This window comes from Mandrillus leucophaeus, unplaced genomic scaffold (assembly GCF_000951045.1).
Source record: "Mandrillus leucophaeus isolate KB7577 unplaced genomic scaffold, Mleu.le_1.0 Scaffold42, whole genome shotgun sequence".
Taxonomy (NCBI): Eukaryota; Metazoa; Chordata; class Mammalia; order Primates; family Cercopithecidae; genus Mandrillus; species Mandrillus leucophaeus.
Window position 1 is genome coordinate 4,953,406 of NW_012104476.1, and position 24,032 is coordinate 4,977,437.

The window sequence follows — 24,032 nt, forward strand, 5'->3', positions numbered from 1 at the left end:
AAAATTAAGATTGTGTATGTGTACTTTTTCATATATGCAAAAAGAAACTCTAAAACAATAACAAGCTACCAGTTGGGGCTGAGGAGCAGTGGAAACCAGGGAAAAAGAGAAGGGGTGGGACAGATTTTTCTTTGTGTAACATTTTTTATATATATATATTTTTTTTCCTGAAGGAGTCTTGCTCTGTTGCCCAGGTTGGAGTGCAGTGGCACGATGTTAGCTCACTGCAACCTCCGCCTTCCGGGTTCAAGCAATTCTCCTGCCTTAGCCTCCCAAGTAGCTGGGATTACAGGTGCATGGCATCACACCTGGCTAATTTTTGTATTTTTAGCAGAGACAGGGTTTCACCATGTTGGCCAGGCTGGTCTTGAACTCCTGACCTTGTGATTCACCCATGTTGGCCTCCCAAAATGCTGGAATTAATGGCATGAGCCACTGCGCCTGGTCCTTTTTTAAAAGTTTTGAACCATGTGAATGGATTACCAATGAAAAAATTAAATTAAAAATGCTGTATCTCAAACAGCTTAGAAGGGAGTACAGATGTATACATATGTAACAAACCTGCACATTGTGCACATGTACCCTAGAACTTAAAGTATAATAAAAAAGAAAAAAAAAAGTGAGTACAGATGTCCTGCTCTGGAAACTGTTAGGTTAGTTCAAATGTGCCTCACATGAGGACACCAACATTAGAAGGCACGTGAAGCATCCAAATGCAAGTCAAAAAATGCGAATGAAAAAACACATATGATACATATGATTTAAAATATGCATACAGCATGGCATTAAATTAACGGTATAAAAAGAAATTTGGCTGTAGCACCTCTATCTTCAAAAGTTAATCTAGTCAAAGGCTTTTCTTAGGTTCTTTGCCTTTAAGGGAAAACGCCTTGCATTTGGGCTTATATTTCTTTTTTTTTTTTGAGACGGAGTCTCGCTCTGCCGCCCAGGCTGGAGTGCAGTGGCCGGATCTCAGCTCACTGCAAGCTCCACCTCCCGGGTTCACGCCATTCTCCTGCCTCAGCCTCCCGAGTAGTTGGGACTACAGGTGCCCGCCACCGCGCCCGGCTAGTTTTTTGTATTTTTTAGTAGAGACGGGGTTTCACCGTGTTAGCCAGGATGGTCTCGATCTCATGACCTCGTGATCCGCCCGTCTCGGCCTCCCAAAGTGCTGGGATTACAGGCTTGAGCCACCGCGCCCGGCCTGGGCTTATATTTCATATTATTCTCTAGAAATTCAGCAAAATGGAAATATGCAGAATACAGTGAAATTTCCCCCTCCTGCCCAACCATCAGACCCCCTTCTATGCATTTACATGCATGTATACAAACATGTTTATCCTATACATATTATACCAAAATTTGCATTTTTCACTAAATAGTACATTTATCTTTCTAGGATATAAATATAGATCTCCTTTTTCCTTTAATGGCTACATAGTATTTCACACTATCTTCTAATTTATTCAACCATTACGTGTTTCTAAGCTAACTCCTTTTTTTTTTTTTTTTTTGTTTTTTGCTATTTCACACCGTACCGCTATGAATATCCGTGTGCACATATCTTTGAACTTCTGCAAGATACACAGATATGGAACTGGGCAAACTCGACAGAACTACTGAGAATGATTTAGATTTATAATTTGCCTCATAACAAATCAATTTCAGATAGAAGAGTTACATGTATTTTTAATGAACCAAATCAAAAGAGCTGACAGATAATGGAATATTAACAATTAAAATACAAAAGCATTGGTATGCAACAAGATCTATAAAAAAGAAGAAAAATAAAATGCAAAGGTAACAATGGATGGATTTAACTCTGAAAGTATAAAAACTTAATAAAATAAAAATTCATAACACTAACAAAAAAAGATAAAGAATGCGTTAAATGTTTGTAACACAATAAAAACGTACTATTATTGGGATCCAATATCTAAATGGACAATAAAAGGAAATTAAAAAGAGTAAAATTTAAATAGGTACTAATGTGTAACTATTACCAATTTTTCCTGGTGAAGATTATCATTATGACTAAAAAAAAAAAAGAAATTTTACAAAACACATCTTAAAAATAAAGACTGCTAGAGCTTCAGGGAAACCAAAGAACTGAGGGAAAGCAACTTGGTAACACCGATTAAAATAGAAAATATCTGTGTTTTTTGATCCTATGCCTGGAAATTTATTTTGTGGAGATACTTAAGGAAGGAGTGGGAGGTCTTTAAACAAAGTTGATCAGTGCAGCATTATTTAGAAGTCAAAGGTGTGAAACCTAGATGTTAACAATAACAGGATAAACAACACTATGTTGAAACACAGTTCACATCAAATTATTATTAGTTTTTGAGACAGGGTCTTGCTCTGTCCCCCAGGCTGGACTGCAGTGGTGTGATCTCGGCTGCCTGCAACCTCCATCTCTTGGGCTCAAGTGATTCTCTCACCTCAGACTTTCAAGTAGCGAGGACTACAGGTGTGTGCCACCACAACCTGGCTAATTTTTTTATTTTCTGTAGAGACAGAGTCTCGCCACGTTGCTCCTGGGCTCAAGTGATCTACCCTTCTCGGCCTCCCAAAGTGCTAGGATTACAGGTGTGAGTCACCGCACTTGGCCCCATAATTATTATTTATTTATTTATTTATTTATTTTTTGTGAGACAGAGTTTCGCTCTTGTTGCCCAGGCTGGAGTGCAATGGCGCGATCTCAGCTCACTGCAACCTCCGTCTCCCGGGTTCAAGTGAATCTCTGGCCTCAGCCTCACGAGTAGCTGGGATTACAGGTATGCACCACCACACCCGGCTAATTTTGTAATTTTAGTAGATACAGACTTTCACTATGTTGGCCAGGCTGGTCTCGAACTCCCAACCTCAGGTGATCTGCCCACCTTGGCCTCCCAAAGTGCTGGGATTACAGGCATGAGCCACTGCGCCCGGCCCCAAAATTATTCTTAAAAGCAGAAGACTGTAGGAATAGTGGATATGTAAATGTCATGGGATTATGAATATGGTTTCTCATTAATGTCCCCTTAATATATGATATCTTTACAAGGCTACAGTGTCTATAAAACTAGGAAACACATTTACAGGGAAGATGGGAGTGATAATTTCTGGAATGGGACTGGTTTTTCTGGACATCATGAGATACAGCTCTCCATGATTAAACAGCAAGTGACATAAATTCAACATTAATATAATAAAATCTTAGCGAATCAAGTTTTCACAATACAAAGATGTTGTACATGCTAGTGGCTCTATAAATAACACATGCTTTTATTTAACATCAAGACACTTCAGCGCAAAGACACAAAGTACTAAACGGAATATAACAAACTTATTTTTGTATTGATAAATACTTACCAAGTAATAACTGTAGTATATAAAATATAAGTCCAAAGACACTGTTTGGCTGGTTTAATACACCATCCTTTCCAAAAATGGAACCCAAAAGACCAAATCCTCGACCCCATCTGTAAAATAAGGAAAACCGGTAACCCTATATTGGAATTTCCCTATTTTAAAAAATGTAAAATTATTTGAGAACGTTATCCAATTCTAAAATCAACTAAGCTGTCAAATGTCTTAAATGTCCTGTGTTGAGAGTGATTTACCCCAAAGAGGGAGGCCAGTCACTAGATTTCTGATTAAAAATAATCATCTAAAATGAACATATCTAAAAGTGCCAGTATACCCATCTGAATCTCTCAGTTGCCAATTTCTATGTATTCTCTTTTCCAAAAGGTAGGGCAAAGTATTCATCTTCCAGTGGCATTAGTATTTGCAGAAGGAGACTTCTCTCTGCTTAAGCCAGGGTCTCTTAACAGTGGACCACTGACATTTTGGGCTACATAATTCTTTGTGCTGGGGAGTGTTCTGTCTATTACATAACTAACAGTACCCTGGGGCTCCCCCAACTAGATGCTGCTAGTACTCCTCCACCCCAGGTGTGACTACCAAAAACGCAGTCACAGCCATTGCCAAATGTCCGCCGGGACACAACTGTCCCCAGTTGAAAGCCATAGATGTAAGGGGTGCTATTAATTCACTCAGAGAATACAGATTGAAAAGCTGTTTCTTCACAAATTTCATCAGGATATGCATTAAGCAATACACTGGGAATGTATTTTTTAAATGTAGGGCTGGGCATGGTGGCTCACGCCTGTAATCCCAGCACTTTGGGAGGCCGAGGCAGGCAGATCACGAGGTCAAGATGTTGAGACCAGGCTTGCCAACATGGTGAAACCCCTGTCTGTACTCAAAACACAAAAAATTAGCTGGGCATGGTGGCGTGCACCTGTAATCCCAGCTAAATGGGAGGTTGAGGCAGAAGAATCTCTTGAACCCGGGGAGCAGAGCCGAGACTGCACCACTGCATTCCAGCCTGGGCAACAAGAGAAAACTCCATTTCAAAAAACAAACAAACAAAAAAAACACGGGATAATATCAGAAACTGTAGGTCTTTCCTGGACTCCTATATCAGAGGTAAAAAACTGGATACATTATATGCCCTATCAGTTTTTATTTGCAATTTAACTTTAAATCTTGCATTTGACTAAACATTTTTAAAACTTGACTTTCTTTTTTAAATTGTTAATACTTATTTGATAAAACTTGATACAAATATCAAGCTAACATTCATTTTAATAACAAAACCTTTAAAGATAATGTTAACTCTGGATGGAATGAGAGTGCTTCTTAAATACTAAAAAACATAACCAGTTATGGTGTTAAGTCAGTAGAGAAACACTCTAAATAAAATCTAAACTTTGGTTCTGAAGACAAACTGCCCCAAAGCAAGGATAAATAAGTGATTCTTCACGGGCTACAATAATTTAATGGCACTCAATGCCCAAGATAGAGAATGAAACCCCTGCATAACAGTGATGTTGGGAGAGAAAAATCACCCCGATTTTACAAACAAGTGAAAGCCATGAAGATTTTTATTTTTATTGTACAATTATACAATCCTTTTTTTTTTTTTTTTTTTGAGACAGGATGTTTCTCTGTTGCCCAGGCTACAGTGCAGTTACAATCAGGACTCACTGCAGCCTAGACCTCCCAGGTTCAAGTGATTCTCCTGCCTCAGCCTCCCAAAGTAGCTGAGACTATACAACACTCAACTTTTTTTTTTTTTTTGTATTTTTTGTGGAGTTGCAGCTTTGCCATGTACCAAGGCCGGTCTCAAAGTACTGGGCTCAAGCAATCCTCCCACGTTGCCTCCCAAAGTGCTGGGATTACAGGCTGAGCTACCACACCCAGCCTTCAGTTATACATTTCAAAGAACATAAAATAATTTCCATTATATTCATTTCTTCTTTCACTCATCTAAATACTTATTGGGCATGTACTGTGTGCACTGGTGCTAGGTGCTGGGGATGCAGAACTGAACGAGCCAGACAAGGTGCTGCCCTTGTGGACCTTAAATTCTATTTAGGGAAGAAATAAACAGGTAAACAAACGCCAGGTTACCTGCAGAAATGGACACACCTGGTAACAGATAAACAGGAAAATCAGAAAGGGAACCTCTAGATCAGTGCTTCCGAAATTTTAAAAGTGCAATCACTTTGGGGTCTGGTTAAAATGTAAGCTTTTCCTTCAGTGCATCTGTGGTGGGGCCTAAGAGTCTGCGTTTCCAGAGAAAACAACCCAAAATGAAAAGCTTGCAGGTGATACTGATGCTTCTGGTCTGAAGACCACACTTGGAGATCCACAGCTGTGGGAAGAGAAGGGGTGCAGGAAGCTCCTCTAGCTTGATGGTCAGGAAGGACCTTTTTCAGGAATTAAGTTTTAAATGAGATCCTGAGTGATGGTAAGCAGTCAGTCTCATGAGCAATGGCAAGTCAAAGGCCTTGAGGTAGGAATGAGCTGTGGCTGTGCCAAGGAAGGTCATCGAGGCTGGGGCATGGTGATTGAGGAGAGTGACAGGAGAACTAGGTGTGAGTCCAATCATTTACATTATTTAGGGCCTTGTGTGTAGGCCGTGCCAAAGAGTTTGAATTTTATTCTAATTGCAATGAAAGACGTTTAGTAGCTTTCAAACCGGACAGTGAGATAAGCTTATTTATGATTACTCTTTGCTGTGGCAAAGAACAAACTGCTGGGGACCGGCGTACGGCCAGGGGGAAACTACATGCAATCAAACCTCTGAGCCCTACTCATCCCAGGCAGGAATTCAAATTTCAATCACTGCCTTTGGCAACAGAAATAAGTGGCATACTGCCAAAATGATCATGGCTAAACAGAATTTTTATATATTCAAAGCATTGGTCTATGCCTGATTATTCATGTAAGATCACATAGGTATTTTCCTTGAAAACAATGTGGCATCCACAAATGAATATATTATCAAAGTTATACATGCATAAGGTTTCAAAATAAAAGAACATCAAAGCCTTCTAATACAGAGATGTTCCCTCCTCTAGCCCTCCCCAAGCTCAGTTCTCATCCCCAGAGGCATCCACTTTGATGTCCGTTAACTGTTTTCACTTTTTTTTTTTTTTTTTTTTTTTTTGAGACAGAGTCTCGCTCCTGTTGCCTAGGCTGGAGTGTAGTGGCGCAATCTCCGCTCACTGCAAGCTCCGCCTCCCAGGTTCAGGCCATTCTCCTGCCTCAGCCTCCTGAGTAGCTGGGACTACAGGCGCACACCACCATGCCCAGCTAATTTTCTGTATTTTTAGTAGAGACAGGGGGTTTCACCGTGTTAGCCAGGATGGTCTCGATCTCCTGACCTCATGATCTGCCCGCCTCGGCCTCCCAAAGTGCTGGGATTACAGGCATGATTTCACTCTTATTTACTTCCACATTTCTAAATAATATGTTTACGTTGCTATTTCTTTCTTTTTTTTTCATTTTGAGACAGTGTCGCTCTATTGCCCACGCTGGCGTGTAGCAGCGCAACCTTGGCTCAATGCAACCTTCACCTCCTGGGTTCAAGTGCTTCTCCTGCCTCAGCCTTTTAAGTAGCTGGGATTACTGGCACCCGCCACCACGCCCAGCTAATTTTTGTATTTTCAGTAGAAATGGGTTTTCACCATGTTGGCTAGGCTGATCTTGAACTCCTGACCTCAGGTCATCTGTACGCCTTGGCCTCCCAAAGTGCTAGGATTACAGGCATGAGCCACTGCACCCAGCCCTAAATATTATCTTTTGACTTTCTAATACGGTAAGCCAGAATGTTGCTTTTTTTTTTTTTTTCTTGAGATGGCGTCTCACTCTGTCAATCATGTTGGAGTGCAGTGGTGCGATCTGGGCTCACTGCAACCTCCACTTCCCAGTCTCAAGCAATATTCCTCCTCAGAATCTTGAGTAGCTTGGACCACAGGCATCCATCACCATGCCTGGCTAATTTTTGTATTTTTGGTAGAGATGAGGTTTCATCATGTTGCCCAGGCTGGTCTCGAACTCCCGAGCTCCGGCGATCAACCTATTTTGGCATCCGCAAATGCTGGGATTACAGGTGTAAGTTACTGTGGCCAGCCAAATATTGCTTTAAAAAAAAATTATTATATAATAGAAAACTTCAAATGCACATACACAAAGTGAGCACAAGGATGTAATAAACACCCATGTATCTATCATTTCGCTATGGTAAACAGAAAAGGTATTATAAAAACAAAACACACACAAAATATCCAAAAACCCCCAGGTACCCATCACCAGCTTCAATAATTATGCCTTTCTTGTTTCATCTCCACTTTACATTCTCATCACTTGAGAATTACTTTTAGTTCTTTTATTTTTATTGTTTGAGACAGAGTCTCGTTCTGTTGCCCAGGCCAGAGTGTAATGGTGCTATCTCGGCTCACTGAAACCTCTGCCTCCCGGGCTCGAGTGAGTCTCCTGTCTCAGCCTCCTGAATACCTAGGATTACAGGCTCCCACCACCACACCGGGCTAATTTTTTTATTTTTGGTAGGGCCGGGGTTTCATCATGTTGCCCAGGCTGGTCTCGCCTCCTAGATTCAAGTGATTCTCCTGTCTCAGCCTCCTGAGTAGCTGGACCACAGGCATGTTCCACCACACCTGGCTAATTTTCTGTATTTTTTAGACCTCGAGTGATCTACCCACTCCAGCCTCCCAAAGTGCTGGAATTACAGGCACAAGCCACCGTACCCAGCCACAAGTAAGTTAAACTTCTGATTACCTTTATTTACTGATTTGTTATTGATATTTTGGAAATCATTTGCTTTTTTCTTTGTTGTTTAAATTTTTGTTACTAATAAATATGCCATTATCTTGCTTTTACTACTTTATCAACATTTATTCTTTAAAACAATAATCTTAAAATTCTCTTTATTTTTATTTATGTATTTATTTTTGAGATAAGAGTTTTGTTCTTGTTGCCCAGGCTGGAATGCAATGGTGCAATCTCGACTCACTGCAAACTCCACCTCCCGGGTTCAAGTGATTCTCCTGCCTCAGCCTCCCGAGTAGCTGGGATTACAGGTGCCTGCCACTACTCCTGCTAATTTTTTTGCATTTTTAGTAGAAGTGGGGTTTCACCATGGTGGCCAGGCTGGTCTCGAACTCCTGACCATTAAAAAGGAAGAATGGACCTTGGAAAGTCTTAAAAGGTGGAAGGAACATTTACGAGGCTTAGAAGGGTACATGTAAGATGTTCTGAGGAACTTAGTGGAAGATTTGTAAACTTATTTGGTAAGTTGCTGTTTTGTTTTCATTATTTTTAATGTTATTACAATTACACACAATTTTAAAAAATCAGACAGTGCTACAAGACTTGGAACAAAACCCAGCATTCCTCTGACCCTTGAGGTATCCTCCTTAGAAGCAACTCATTTTAGTGGTTTCTCTCAATATTTACCCACAAATTTCTTTTTACAAAAATGCCTTATTATTTTTGCTTTATAATTAAAAAAATTTTTTTTGTAGAGACGGGGTTTCGCCATTTTGGCCAGGCTGGTCTCGAACTCCTGGGCTAAAGTGATCCTCCCACCTCACCCTCCCAAAGCACTGGGATTACAGGCATGAGCCACCAGGCCTGGCCACTTATAATTTTTGGATCATCTATCACTGTATGCTAACCTAGACTGTTTGGTAGACTTTCACTTCCCTTTCCCTCTCCCAATACCATAATTTGTACTTATATCGAAATTTTTGGTTCTATCAGTATATATTGTTTACGTGATTATCACTATATTGTCTGACACAGAGCCCAGAATGATCTGTTCTAACAAGATTCTGTAGAGTGAATCAAGTCACAAGCGATCAGTATATAGAAAATGACAGTAACACAACACCAAGTTGCACAGTCCAGGCATCATTTTCCCCAGCATGTTAAAAGTGCTCACACCTGGTATCCCAGCACTTTGGGAGGCTGAGGTGGGCGGATCATTTGAGGTCAGGAGTTCGAGATCCGCCTGGCCAACGTGGCGAAACCCCCATGTCTACTAAAAATACAAAAATTAGGTGGGTGTGGTGGCGAGCACCTGTAATCCCAGCTACTCAGGAGACTGAAGCCAGAGAATTGCTTGAACCCAGGACGCAAGTCGAGATCGCGCCACTGCACTCCAGCCTGGGTGAAAGAGCAAGACTCCATCTCGGAAAAAAAAAAGAAGAAAGAAAAAGAAAAATTCAATGTCCTTTTTTTTTTTTTTTTGAGATGGGGTCTTGCTCTGTTGCCCAGGCTGGAGTGCAGTGGCGCAATCTGAGTTCACTGCAAGCTCCGCCTCCTGGGTTCATGCCATTTTCCTGCCTCAGCCTCCCGAGTAGCTGGGACTACAGGTGCCCACCACCACGCCTGGCTAGTTTTTTTTTCCTGTATTTTTAGTAGAGACGGGGTTTCACCGTGTTAGCCAGGATGGTCTTGATCTCCTGGACCTCATGATCCGCTTGTCTCGGCCTCCCAGAGTGCTGGGATTACACGCGTGAGCAACAAGTCTTTAAACTCTGCTAGTAGTTTTACCAGAAATATCATTGCTTTCATCATCTGGTAACAAGGTTACATGGATTTTGAGTGATCTGCCCCATTCCTGTCCCATAACCTCTGGTACTTTTTAGAAATACTTTTTATTGGAGCATCATTATACATCATGAAGTACATAAAGTACATAAAGTTCAGCGAATTTCTATGAGCTGAACACAAGCCTGCACCAGTAGCCGGATCAAGAAACAGAGCAATAAGGCCAGGTGCGGTGGCTCATGCCTGTAATTCCAGCACTGTGGGAGGCCAAAGCAGGTGGAGCACTTGAGGTCAGGATTTCAAGACTAGCCTGGCCAGCATGGTGAAACCCCATCTCTTCTCAAACACATGGTAGCACACGCCTATAGTCCCATGGTGAAACCCCATCTCTTCTCAAATATGTGGTGGCACACGCCTGTAGTCCCAACTACTTGGGAGGCTGAGGCAGAGAATCGCTTGAACCCGCGAGGCAGAGGTTATAGTGAGCTGAGATCACGCTATTGCACTCCAGCCTGGGTGACAGAGCACAACTCTGTCTCAAAAAAAAAAAAAAAAAACCTTAAGAAAAAGAAACATAACAATACCAGCAGCACCTCAGAGGCACCCAACCCCCATGCCCTTCTTCCAGTTACCCCTCCTCCCCCAGAATAACCACTCTCCTGGGGTCTTTCTAAAAAATATTATATTTAACATCATAATACACCAAACAATATAGTAAATGTAAAATGAAATAAGCATACAAAAATAAAATACATTTAATAATGTATTTTTAAAAATTATTTTTTACAAGGCACATACCCTTATAGCCACACCCACATCGAGAAACAGAACTTTGGCAGGGCATGGTGGCTCATGCCTCTAATCCAGCACTTTGGGAGGCCAAGGTGGGAGAACTGCTTGAGCCCAGGAGTTCAAGATCAGCCTGGGCAACATAATGAGACTCTGTCCCTACCTAAAAAAAAGAAGAAAGAAAAAAAAAAATTGCTGGGCGTGATGGCACATGCCTGCAGTCCCAGTTACTCGGAAGGCTGATCACTTGAGCCCAGGAGTTTCAGGCGGCAAGCAGTGAGCTATGATTGTGCCACCATACTGCAGCCTGGGTGACAGAGTGAGAGCCTGTCTTAAAAAAAAAAAGAAAAAGAAAAAAGAAAGTAAATAGAACTTTGCTAGCCCCTCTCTGTGCCCCAATGCAATCAAACACCTCTTCTTTCCTCTAAAACCACTATCTCAACTTTCACCCTTCAGTTTCTCTAAGGATTTATGACAACTGAGCATTCCTAGACACTATATAGTTTAACCCCCACTCTCATTCTCTTTTACTTGATATGTTGTTTAGGACTCTTAAGCTATAGGTTCCTTGCCCTAGTATTTTTAGGGCTCAATTCTGTAGAAAATAAATTTTTCCAGGGACATGTTATACTATCCATCACAAAAATATCTATAATTAACTGTCATCATATTTCCTTTTGAGCACAAAATGCTTTTCATGGAGTTACGAATTTATATTTTGTTTGCTTAGTTTTCTATGTCACTATTACTGGTTTTCTGAACCCCTTGTGAGCAATACTTTAAACAAGATCAGTCATGTGAAGAAATCTATGATTTTCATCTTTCTCTGAAGACATCTCTGTTGGAGCCCTCGCCTTCCTGGTGCTCTCTGGATGACATGGTTTGGGCTGACTACTCACTAGGCCTGCTGCAGCTGTCGTCCTAAGACTTCCAATCTCTTCCATATAATGGAAGAAATACAAGAATCTTCCATTTCTTATATTTGCTGTCTCCCATTTCTCCCTGGTTTACTTTACTTGGTGGCACAATCCTCTAATAGTTTCTTTCCTTGAGAAAATGCACACAGGAGGTCAAATTTCTGGATGCTGGACATCTAAAAATGTCTTTCTTCTGCTATCATAATTGGTTGATAGTTTGTTTGGGTATATAATTATACATTAAAAATAAGTTTCTGGCTAGGTGTGATGGCTCATGCCTGTTATTGCAGAACTTTGGGAGGCTCAGGATTCCTTGAGGACAGGAGTTCAAGACCAGCCTGGGCAACATGGTGAGACTCCATCTCTACAAAAAATTAAAACATTAGATAGGTGTGGTGGCACACACCTGTAGCCCCAGCTACTTGGGTAGCTGGGGTGGGATGACTGGGTCCAGCAGTTCGAGGCCACAGTGAACAAGGATCACATCGCTCCATTCTGGCTTGGGTGACAGAGCGAGACCCTGTCACAAAAACATAAAAACTAAAAAAAGTAATGACAATTTTCCCTCAGAATGTTTTAAAGACACATTTCTTTAGTGTCATGATCAGACTATTACATTTGGCAATCAACAGCATGGGTGCAAAAAAAGTCTACATTACAATTCGTTGGATTGTTTTAGTTTCCAGAGAACAGAAACTAAAATGCCCTGTTATACAATTACAGCCCAAAGACACCCCTCAAGTCTTTTGCCCATACACATGAGTATTGTCTGAAGCATATCCCTGAAGCAGTTAGGCCCCCACCACCATGCCTGATTGAGTTCGCAAATCTGTTGTAACCTGAGGCTTCCCTGTCGCTGCTCTGGCTAAGCCTTATTTCTCTTGCTAAGCCTTGTTTCCTGCAGTAATTAATGCCCTCTGCCTCTGCCATAGCTACTGCTGCTACTGCAACCACCGCAGCCACCTTGGTTTCAGGGTTTGGCAAAATATTGGCTTCTACCACCATAGGGGCCAGAGCTTCCGCCTCCAAAGGTTTTTCTCTTTATGGGTCCAAAATTTGAACACTGACTGTTGTAACTGCCAAAATCACTGTCACTTCCACCACATCCAAAATTGCTTCCATTATTACCAAATCCATGACAGTCATCCCCACTGCCACCATATCCACCACCATCATTGCTGGCACCAAAGCCATCATGACCAAACTTGTCACTCCCACCAAATCACTTCCACGACCACCACCAGTTTCTAGGACCCCTTTGACCTCTTTGGCTGGATGAGCCACCAGCCATGTCTTGCTGCAACCTGGGCTTTCCTTACTTCACAGCCATGGCCATTTACAGGATAATATTTCTGAATGACAGTCTTAGCCAGGGAGTCATGGTCATCAAAGGTTATAAAAGCAAAGACCCTTTTCTTGCTACTGCCTCAGTCCGTTGTGATTTCAATCACTTCAATTTTCCTATCCTGTTTAAGGATAGGAAATATCTTTTCCACAGTCACATGGGCACCCGGTCTTTGAGAATCTTCTCTTCAGACAGCTCTCTGAGGTTCCACAGCTCTTCTATCCACCTGCTATGGCCTTGATTCATGGCTACATCCATCTCCTCCACAGTGGCAGATGACCAACCCAAAGCCCCCAGAGTGCTTGAAGTCTAGGTCTCAGGACCACACAGTCATGAGCATGGTTCAGAAGGGCTCCCCAGACTCAGCTGTTTCAAGGCTTCCGCAGCTTCGGGCTCTTTAGGAGACTGGCTTAGACATGCCCGCAGTGGGAAGAGAGGCTTGAACGATGCTTCCTCGGCAGCATTGAAGGCCACAAATCCCTCAACATTTTTAAAGATACTGTTCCACCATCCTGCTTTCAGAGTTGGTTTTTGAAAAATCTGACGCTGTTCTGAGCTTTGAATGTGACCTGTTTCTGCTCTAAGAATCTTCTTTTTAATCTGGGTATTCTCGAATTTCACAAAGGATGTGCCTTGTTGTGGGAGTTGAGTGTTGAAGGGCTCTTTCAATGCAGAAATTCACATTCTTCAATATTAGGAAATGTTCATACATTTCTTAGCCAAATGTTGGCCCTCTAATTTTCTTTGATCTTTTCTTCTATTTTCCCTCTTTTTCCTTTTACTCCATTTGTAGGAGATTAACATGATATATTCTCCCAAACCCATTAAATTCATTTATTAAACTTATTGCTAACTCATGTTTAATTTTATGTGTTCTCTCTTAGTCTCTGATTATTTCTTTTACATAAATAGCATCTTGCTTTAAGGATATCACTTTTTTTTTTTTTTTGGAGATGGAGTCTTACTCTGTCGCGCAGTGGTGTGATCTCTGCTCACTGAAACCTCCGCTCCCGGGTTCAAGCGATTCTCCTGCCTCATCCTCCCAAGTAGCTGGGATTACTGGCACCCACCACCACGCCTGGCTAATTTTTATATTTTCAGTAGAGATGGGGTTTCACCATGTTGGCAAGGATGGTCTCGAACTCCTGACCTCAAATGATCCACTCACTTCAGCCTCCCAATGTGCTGGGATTATAGACATAAGCCACTGCACCTGGTCAAGGATATCACTTTTTCTTAGATCTAAGGAGATCAAATGATTTATGTTTAAGTTTATTTCTGGCTACTTCAATTTTTGGTTGCTCTGAGTTCCTTGGACATACATCCATATGTGTATGTCTCTTATACTAGAGACTTCTCAAATGTTTGAGGACCACTAATTGTCTATTCATTTGTAAGATCAAGGCATTAAAAATCTGAGTGTCAGCCAGGCACACTGCCTCACGCCTGTAATGCCAGCACTTTGGGAGGCTGAGGTTAGAGGGATTGCTTGAACCTAGGAGTCTGAGACCAGCCTGAGCAGCATAGCGAAACCCTGCCTCGACCAAAAACAAACGAAAAAACAAAAAAAATGCCAAAAAAATATTAGCTGGATGTGGTGGCACACGCCTGTAGTCCTAGCTACTAGGGAGGCTGAGGTGGGAGGATCAGTTAAGCCCAGAAGTCAAGGCTGCAGTGAATTGTATTTGTGCTACTGCAGTCCAGCCTGGCAGAATGAGATACTATCATACTATCTCAAAAACAAAACAAAACAAAACAAATCTGGATGCCAATTCCAGTGCTGGATAAAATATAATAAGCCCACTACAAGCTGTTCTTCCTGACAGATTACAATTAAAAATTGGACAACACAAAAAGCAACTGAGGATTCTGAAAAGGAAAAATAGCTGGTTGATAGAGGGGAGGAGTAAAAACTGGAAGATGAACTAGTACATTGGAGTTTCTTGGGTTCTTTTCCCCTCTTCTTTGCAGAATTGCGCAAAGGGGTAAGGTGTGTGAGGGGTCAGACAGCAAACAAACAAACAAACAAACAAACACAAAAAAACCGCAAAACTTTCTGGCCAGAGGAGGAGGACAAGAGATCCATGTGGGCTGGAGAGCATGATGATAGCGTACTTTCACATTCATTATTTTTTCCCTCTTGGCCTTGCCTAAAGGTTGGCCAGCAGTCCAGGCACCTCAAAGCCTGAGAAAAGCCTGTCTCCTTCCCTGGAAGAAATGAGAGAAGGGGTCTCTGTGGCCCTAAGCATGTAAAAGGAATCCTGTTGTTTATTCTCTTTTCTTTGACTGCCTCACTCTTCGGGTGCCAGTCACATGGAACTGTGTGACAGTGAAGGAGGTTAAAACTGTCTGAGAGAAACCTATCTTTCTAGCAAGAGAAACGGAAAGGAGTGCCTGGGAGCCAGAGACAGGGAAGAAAATTCCAGCAAGGAAAGGACCAGAGAAGGGAATCCCTTAATTCTGTGTAGGAACCATCACAAGTCCCAGACTCACCCAAGTGGCACATGCATGGAATAGACCCCAAAGGCATAGCAAAGTCTCTCAGAAATAAACTATGATATAAACCATCACTCAAATTGCAGACAAATCACTGAGAGGCGCACATGAGGGCAAACTCAAACAGGATAGCAAACACTTTTAAAATAAAACTGGCATTGAACCCATCACCCACAGAAGGAGAGACAGAGCTTGTGGAACTGGATTGCCTGTTAAAGCAAAATCATCATTCTCCAAATGTTAACAGCACCCAGACTCTTACAACATAATCTTCAAAATACATTAATGATGCACTCCAAGCTTATATGACATACAAAGAACCAGAAGAATGTTACCAATTATCAAGATAAACAAACTATGATGAACAGATGTCAACCCTGAGATGACACCGATTCTGGAATTATCAGAATAAGATTTAAAACAGTTGTTACATCTATATTCCACAAATGAAAATAAAGAGAAATGACTGGGAAGAAGGAAGTTCTCAGCAGAGAAAAAGTAACCATTTAAAAAAAAAAAAGAAGTCCGGGCACGGTGGCTCACACGTGTAATCCCAGCACTTTGGGAGGCCGAGACAGGAGGATCACAAGGTCAGGAGATCAATACCATCCTGGCTAACACGGTGAAACCCCGTCTCTATTAAAAATACAAAAAATTAGCTGGGCGTGGTGGTGAGCGCCTGTAGTCCCAGGTACTCGGGAGGCTGAGGCAGGAGAATGGCGTGAACCTGGCAGGCGGAGGTTGCAGTGAGCCGAGATTGTGCCACTGCACTCCGGCCTGGGCAACAGAGCAAGACTCCATCTCAAAAAAAAAAAAAAAAGGGAACTATAGAACTAAATAATATAAGATCTGAAATTAAAAATCCACTAGATGAGGTCAATAGCAGAATGGAGATACCAAAGGGAAGATTCAGTGAGTTGAAAGATTAACAGAAATTATCCAATTTGAACAACAGAGAGGAAAAACATATTAAAAAAAAAAAGAATGGAGACTTAAAGAACAATCTTAAATATCAATCTGAAATACAGGACAATATTTTGGTAGTGTCCTATATTTAACAATCTTAAATACAGGATAGTATCAAAAGGTCTAATATTTATTTCATTAGACTTCTGGAAGAAGAAAGATTGGTGCACAAAAATGTATGAAAAAATAGTGGCTAACAACTTCCCAAATTTAGCCAAATATAAAAATTTATAGATTCAAAAACTCAGTGAACATTAGAGTTGATTAAACTCAAAGAATGCCACATCCAGACACATCATAACCAAACTACTAAAAACCAAAGACAGAAAAGCTCTTGAAAGCATCCAGAGAAAAACGACACATTATATAAGCAGACAAGAATTCAAATGCCTACCAATTTTGTATCAGAAACCATGGAGGGGGCCGGGTGCAGTGGCTCATGCCTGTAATCCCAGCACTTTGGGAGACCAAGGCAGGTGGATCACGAGGTCAGGAGATCGAAGACCATCCTGGCCAACATGGTGAAAACCCGTCTTTACTAAAAATACAAAAATTAGATGAGTGTGGTGGCACACGCCTGTAATTCCAGCTACTCGGGAAACTGAAGCAGGAGAATCGCTTGAACTCGGGAGGTGGAGGTTGCAGTGAGCCAAGATCACGCCACTGCACTCCAGCCTGGTGACAGACCAAGACTCCGTTTCAAAAAAAAAAAAAAAAAGAAACCATGGAGGCCAAAATCTTTAAAGTACTGAAAAGAACTGTCAACTGAGAATTCTACATCCCTCAAGATCTCTTTGAGGGATCAAGAACACTCAGACACTTCCAGAAGCAAGAAAATAAAGAGAACTTACTACCAGCAGACTGGCACTATGAGAAATGCTGAAGGAAGTTCTTCACATTGAAGGAGAATGACACCAGAGGGAAATATGAAATTTCAGAAATGAAGAAAAACAGAAATGGTAAATATCTGGGTAAATACAATGGACTTTTTTCTTTTCTTTTTTTGAGACAGAATCTCACACTGTCGCCCAGGCTGGAGTGCAGTGGCGCGATCTCCACTCACTGCAACCTCCACCTCCCGGGTTCAAGTGATTCTCTTGCCTCAGCCTCCTGAGTGGCTGGGATTACAGGTGCCCGCCACCATGCCCGGCTAATTTTTTGTATTTTTAGTAGAGACGGGGTTTCACTATGTTGGCAAGGCTGGTCTTGAACTCCTGACCTCGTGATCTGCCCGCCTCAGCCTCCTAAAGTGCTGGGACCACAGGCATGAGCCACTGAGCCTGACCTAGACTTTTTTTTAATATCTAAAGTGCTTTAAGATCGTTCAGCCTTTAAAACGAGGGAAATTCTGTCACTGGTGACGTGGATGGAATTGGAGAACATTATGCTGAGTGAAATAAGCCCAGCACAGAAAGACAAATACTGCATGTTTTCACTTACATGTGGAAACTAAGACAATTGAACTCATAGAAGCAGAGGGCAGAATGGTGGTTACAGAGGCTGGGGGAGTGGGAGGAATTAAGAACGGTGGTCAAAGGATACAAAAATCTCAGACAGGAGGAATAAGGTTTATTTTGAGATCTATTGCACAGCATAGTGAATACAGTAAATAATAGTGTGTTCTGCATTTCAAAGCTGCCAAGAGAATAAATTTGGAATGTTCTCAACCACAAAAAATAAGTATTTGAAGTGATGGATATGTTAATTAGTTTAACTATTCCATATTATACTGGTGAATTATAATATCATGTTGTACTCCATAAATATATACAATTATTGACTGTCAATTTATAATAAAATGATTTTTTTAAAGAAATGGGGGTCTCACTATGTTGCCCAGGCTGGTCTTGAACTTCTGGCCTCAGTGATCCTCTCACCTCAGCCTCTCAAAGTGCTGGGATTACAGGTATGAGCCACCACACCCAGCTAATTTACATTAAAATTTTTAGAAAACTGACTAAAGATGTATCAAAAGATTTTTTTCAATTTAAAAACTTAAGATTGTTGGAAGCAAATGTAACATTGTGGAGTGGGGTTTTCAATATATGTAGATATAACACAAATGACAATTATAACATAAGGCGGGGGAGGATTAAGGAATCTTTATATTAACAGTTGTAAGATTTCTATATTATCCTTAAAGTTGTTAAATATAAAATATGACTAGAATATGAAAGGCTATGTGTGCATACTGTAATCTCTAGAGCTACCACCTAAGAATTCACAGAGATAAAAGTAAAAAGTCAATAGATAAAATACTAAAAACTACCAATATCTAAGAGGCATGAAATGGGGGAAAGGACAAACCAAAACAAAGAGGTTGACCTAAATCTAAACATACTAACAATTATATTAAAAGTAAATGGTCTGAATATACCAATAAAAGACAGACACTGTCAAACTGAACTAAAAAGCAAAAAAGACCCAAGTATATGCTATTTACAAAAAACTCACTTTAAATATTATAACATAGGTTAAGAGTAAAAAGATGAAACAAGTTACATCATACAAACACTAATCAAAAGAAATCCAGAAAATGGTTAAAATGTAAATTTTATTTTATTTTATTTTATTTATTTTTTATTTATTTATTTTTTTGAGACAGAGTCTCGCTTTGTCGCCCAGGCTGGAGTGCAGTGGTGCGATCTCGGCTCTCTGCAAGCTCCGCCTCCCCTCCTGGGTTCATGCCATTCTCCTGCCTCAGCCTCCAGAGTAGCTGGGACTATAGGCGCCCGCCACCATGCCCGGCTAATTTTTTGTATTTTTAGTAGAGATAGGGTTTCACCATGTTAACCAGGATCTCGTGATCCACCTGCCTCAGCCTCCCAAAGTGCTGGGATTACAGGCGTGAGCCACCACGACCGGCCGTAAATTTTATTTTGTATAAATTTTGCACAAGAAAAAAAAAAGGAACTGTGGTTGTATTAATACCAGAAACTGTAGTCTCCAGAACAAGGGAACTTACCAGGGAAGAAAGAGACATATAACGGTAAAAGGATCCATTAACCAAAAGGACAAAACAATCCTAAATATATAGGCATCTAATAAGAGAACTCCCAAATAAATGAAACAAAAACTAACAAAACTGAAAGAAAGAATAAATCCACAATTATACTTAAAGACTTCAATCTCTCTCTCTCAGTAATGGACAGAACAGGTGGGCAGAAGATCAGAAAGGATACAGAAGGCCTGCCAAGAGAGCCATCAACCAGCCTGACACCTGACATTTACAGAATATTCTGCCCAACCAACAACAGCAGATGCTTTTTTTTTTTTTTTTTTTTTTTTTGAGACGGAGTCTCATTCTGTTGCCCAAGTTGGAGTGCAATGGTGCAATCTCAGCTCACTGCAACCTCCACCCCCTGGGCTCAAGGGATCCCTCCTACCTCAGCTCCTGAGTAGCTGGGATTACAGGTGTCTGCCACTGTGCCTGGCTAATTTTTGCATTTTTAGTAGATATGGGGTTTCATCATCTTGGTCAGGCTAGTCTTGAACTCCTGACCTCGTGGCCTCCCAAAGTGCTGGGATTACAGGCATGAGCCACTGTGCCCAGCTGTACACACATTCTTTACAAATACACGTGGAAGTTTCATCAAGATAGACCACATTGTAAACAAAACATAAACATATCATAAACAAACTTCAAGTTTAAAATAACTGAAATCGTACAAAGTGTGTCCTCTGACCATAATGGAATTAAACTAGAACTCATACAGAAAGATATCTGTAAAATGTTCAACTCTTTGGAAATTGAACAAGAGACTTCTAAAAAAAAAAAATCATGGATCAAAGAGGAAGTATCAAGGAAATAATAACAAATTTTGAACTGAATAAAAATATGACAAATTAAAATTGGTGTTACATAGCTAAAGTAGTGCTGAGAGAGAAATTTATAGCATTAAAATGCTTATATTAGAAAAGAAGGTCTGAAATTATTACTCTAAGCTACCACCTTAAAAAACTACAAAAAGAACAGGCCAGGTGTAGTGGCTCACCCTGTAATCTCAGCACTCTGGGAGGCCAAGGTGGATGGATCACTTGAGCTCAAGGAGTTTGAGACCAGCCTGGCCAACATGTGAAACCCCGTCTCTACCAAAAATACAAAACTTAGCTGGAGGTGGTGGCGGGTGCCTGTAATGTCAGCTGGTTGGGAGGCTGAGGCAGGAGAATCGCTGGAACCCAGGAGGCAGAGGTTGCCATGAGCTGAGTTCATACCACTGCACTCCTGCCTGGGCGACAGCGTGATACCCTGCCTCAAAACAACAATAAAACCCAAAGAACAATTTAGATCTAAAGCAAGCAGAAGGAAGGAAAACAAAACAAAACTTAGAGCAGAAATAAATGAAATTTAAAACAGAAAAACAATAGAGAAAATAAATGAAACCAAAAGCTGGTTCTTTGAAATGATCAAGAAAATCAATAAACGGGCTGGGCATGGTGGCTCATGCCTGTGATTCCAACTCTTTAGGAGGCTGAGGTCAGGGGATCACCTGAGGTCAGGAGTTTGAGACCAGCCTGACCAACATGGTGAAACCCTCTCTCTACTAAAAATATAAAAATTAGCCGGGCATGGTGGTGGGTGTCTGTAATCCCAGCTACGTTTACAGTAGCTTTATTTATAATTGTCCCACACGTAAGCAACACAACTGTCCTTCAATGGGTGAATGGATGAATACACTGGTACACACCATGGACTATCACTCAGCAATAAAAAGGAATTGTTTCATGTACTGATACATGAAACAACATGGATAAATCTCAAATACATTATAAGTGAACAAAGCCAGACTCAAAGGCTAGACACTATAAAATTCCATTTAAGTGATATTCTGGAAAAAATAAAACTCTGAGGGTAGAGAATAAATGCATGCCAGGAGTTAGGGATGGGGAAAGGTTGACTACAAAAGGGAACTGTTCTACAGGAGCACATGCCTGTAATCCCAGCTAACAGGGAAGCTGAGGTGAGAAAATCGCTTGATCCCAGGAGTTCAAGGCCAGCCTGGGTATTACGGTGAGACCTCATTACCCCATTTGGGAAAAGAAAAAAAAAAAAAAAGGTAGTGGGAGGGATTGTTCTGATGTTGGTGGTAATAGTGCCTACATGACTATACACATTTCTCTAAACTCAACAAATTATAAACCAAATAGTGAATATCACTGTATAGAAGCTTAAAATTTTTTTCCCATTAAAAAAAAAAATTCAATAGCTCTTGGGGCATGTAGAAAATCACCTGTATGTGGCAGTCCACTTTCAATTCTAAGTGCCTTAGTATAGGTTTAAACAGGCTACACAGAAATAGAGATAAAGAAGCAGAGGGTAGTGAGTCATCACTGACCCCTCCTTCTTCCTGCCTTCCCTTTCACTCAGTGGCCAGGTGCCTATCGGTTGGGGACCCTTAACTACCCTCTCCCCATCTCACCAAAGAATTCAGTTTAGGCTATTTTGCAACATAAATAATTGTACCCTTTCTTATCAGCTAAGTGCAGCCACTAGGGCCATAAGACAAAAGTTTGGAGAGTTCTGAGACAGTTGCAATGCATGGTGGGCTGCAATAAAATGCAGCAGAAAGATCCTAAAAAACATACTTGAAATCTTAATCCAACTACCAATACGTGACGTCTGGGAAGATTGTAACCCCGTAGTACTCAGCAACTGGAGGAGGGACCTGTGCACTGGGGGATAAATGGCTTGTGACTGTGCTGGGTGTGCCTGCCCACCAGACACTTTATCTTGCAAAGCTGTCATTCAAAGTCTCACTTTTCGCTGTTCTCCTGGTCTCTGAGTCCATTGTTTGGGTTTGGACAGGTGAGTTTGTTTCTCACAGGTACAAGAGGTTTTTGGTTAACACGGATGAATTATACAATATATAAAATCCCAGAATTCACTATATATAGCGAATCCATATCTATCCTACATATAGTGAATTCTGGGATTTTAGTACACTTGTCATCCAATCAGTGTACACTGTACCCATTATGGATTCCACCCCCCCTTTTTTGAGACATGGTTTCACTCTTGTTGCTCAGGCTGGAATGCAGTGACACAATCTTGGCGCACTGCAACCTTTGTCTTCTGGGTTCAAATGATTATCTTGCCTCAGCCTCCCGAGTAGCTGGGACTACAGGAACCCACCACCACACCCAGCGAATTTTTGTATTTTTAGTAGAGACGGGGTTTCACCATATTGGCCAGGCTGGTCTCAAACTCCTGGCCTCAAGTGATCCACCCTTCTCAGCCTACCAAGATGCAAAGATTACAGGCATGACCTACTGTGCCCGGCCACACAATATGTTTATTATCCCTCACTTTTCTTCCAACCTCCCACTTTTGAATCTCCACGGTATAGTATATTACTCTGCTTTTGAGTACTCATAGCTTAGCTCCCACTTATAAGTGAGAACATATTGTTTTTGGTTTTCCGAGTTACCTCACTAAGGATAATGGCCTCCAGCTCCATCCAAGTTGCTTCAAAAGACATTACTTGGTTTCTTTTAATGGCTGAGTAGTATTCCATGATGTATATATACCACATTTTCTTTATTCGCTCATTGGTCCAATGGACACTTAGGCTGGTGCCATGTCTTTGCAATTGTGAATTGTGCTGCTATAAACATGCATGTGCAGGTGTCTTTTTCATAGAATGACTTCTTTTCCTCTGGGTAGACAGCCGGGAGTGGGACTACTGGATCAAATGGTAGTTCTACTTTTAGTTTTTAAAGGAATCTCCATCCTGTTTTCCAAAGAGGTTGTATTAATTTACATTTTCACCAGCAGTGTGTGTTTCCTTGAAGCTTAAAAAATAATTTAAAAAATTAATTAGGCTGGGCACAGTGGCTCATGCCTGTAATTCTAGCACTTTGGGAGGCTGAGGCAGGCAGATCACAAGGTCAGGAGTTTAAGACCAGCCTGGCCAATATAGTGAAACCCCATCTCTACTAAAAATACAAAAATCAGCTGGGCGTGGTGGTGGGTGCCTGTAGTCGCAGCTACCCTGGAGGCAGAGGCAGGATAATCGCTTGAACACAGGAGGTGGAGGTTGCAGTGAGTCAAGATCACGCCACTTCACTCCAGCTTGGGCGACAGAGTGAGACTCTGTCTCAAAAAAAAAAAAAAAAAAATTAATTAAAATTTAAAGGCAGAATAGAATTATCGTTGGGTGTGGCTTTGTCAACACCCAATATATGTTACCATAGATGAATAATTACATTATGTTACCATAGGTGAATAATTAAGCAGAGAGTTAATTATATCATTAGTGGTCCCCAAAGGTCAATATATGTACATATTTTTTTCTAGAAAAAATATTTCTTTCAGAAAAATCATTTCCACCAGCCTCCTACTTCTGGGGTACAGATGGGAATGAAGATGCTTGGCTGCCAGTGTTCTTGTACTCTGCCTATTTTCTCATTCTTCTTGTCCTGTGGTTTTATACAATTTATTGTATTCCTTTACTCTCATCTCCTTGGGGTTTCCTAAGGGTATAGAAATAAGCATGTGCATTGAATCCATTATATTTATCTGGAAATCTAAAATACACTTACTCAAATTTTATTAAATACCTATATAACAAGCAATAGGTGTTAGAAGCAGTAAAAGCTTTGAAGTT

At 41.1% G+C, this 24,032-nt stretch overlaps 1 protein-coding gene across 1 annotated transcript in view; it reads right to left on the reverse strand.

Moving 5' to 3' along the window:
- The window catches only part of LOC105548736 (vitamin K epoxide reductase complex subunit 1-like protein 1), a 20,280-nt gene extending 7,059 nt beyond the window's left edge, over positions 1-13,221 (reverse strand). Inside the window, exons 1-2 of the mRNA XM_011992909.1 lie at positions 13,121-13,221; positions 3,355-3,464 (exon numbers count right to left, since the gene is read on the reverse strand). Coding sequence (XP_011848299.1) covers positions 3,355-3,464; positions 13,121-13,221 — 211 coding nt within the window. The remainder of the gene's footprint in view (positions 1-3,354; positions 3,465-13,120) is intronic.
- Between the last annotated feature and the right edge of the window lie 10,811 nt (positions 13,222-24,032).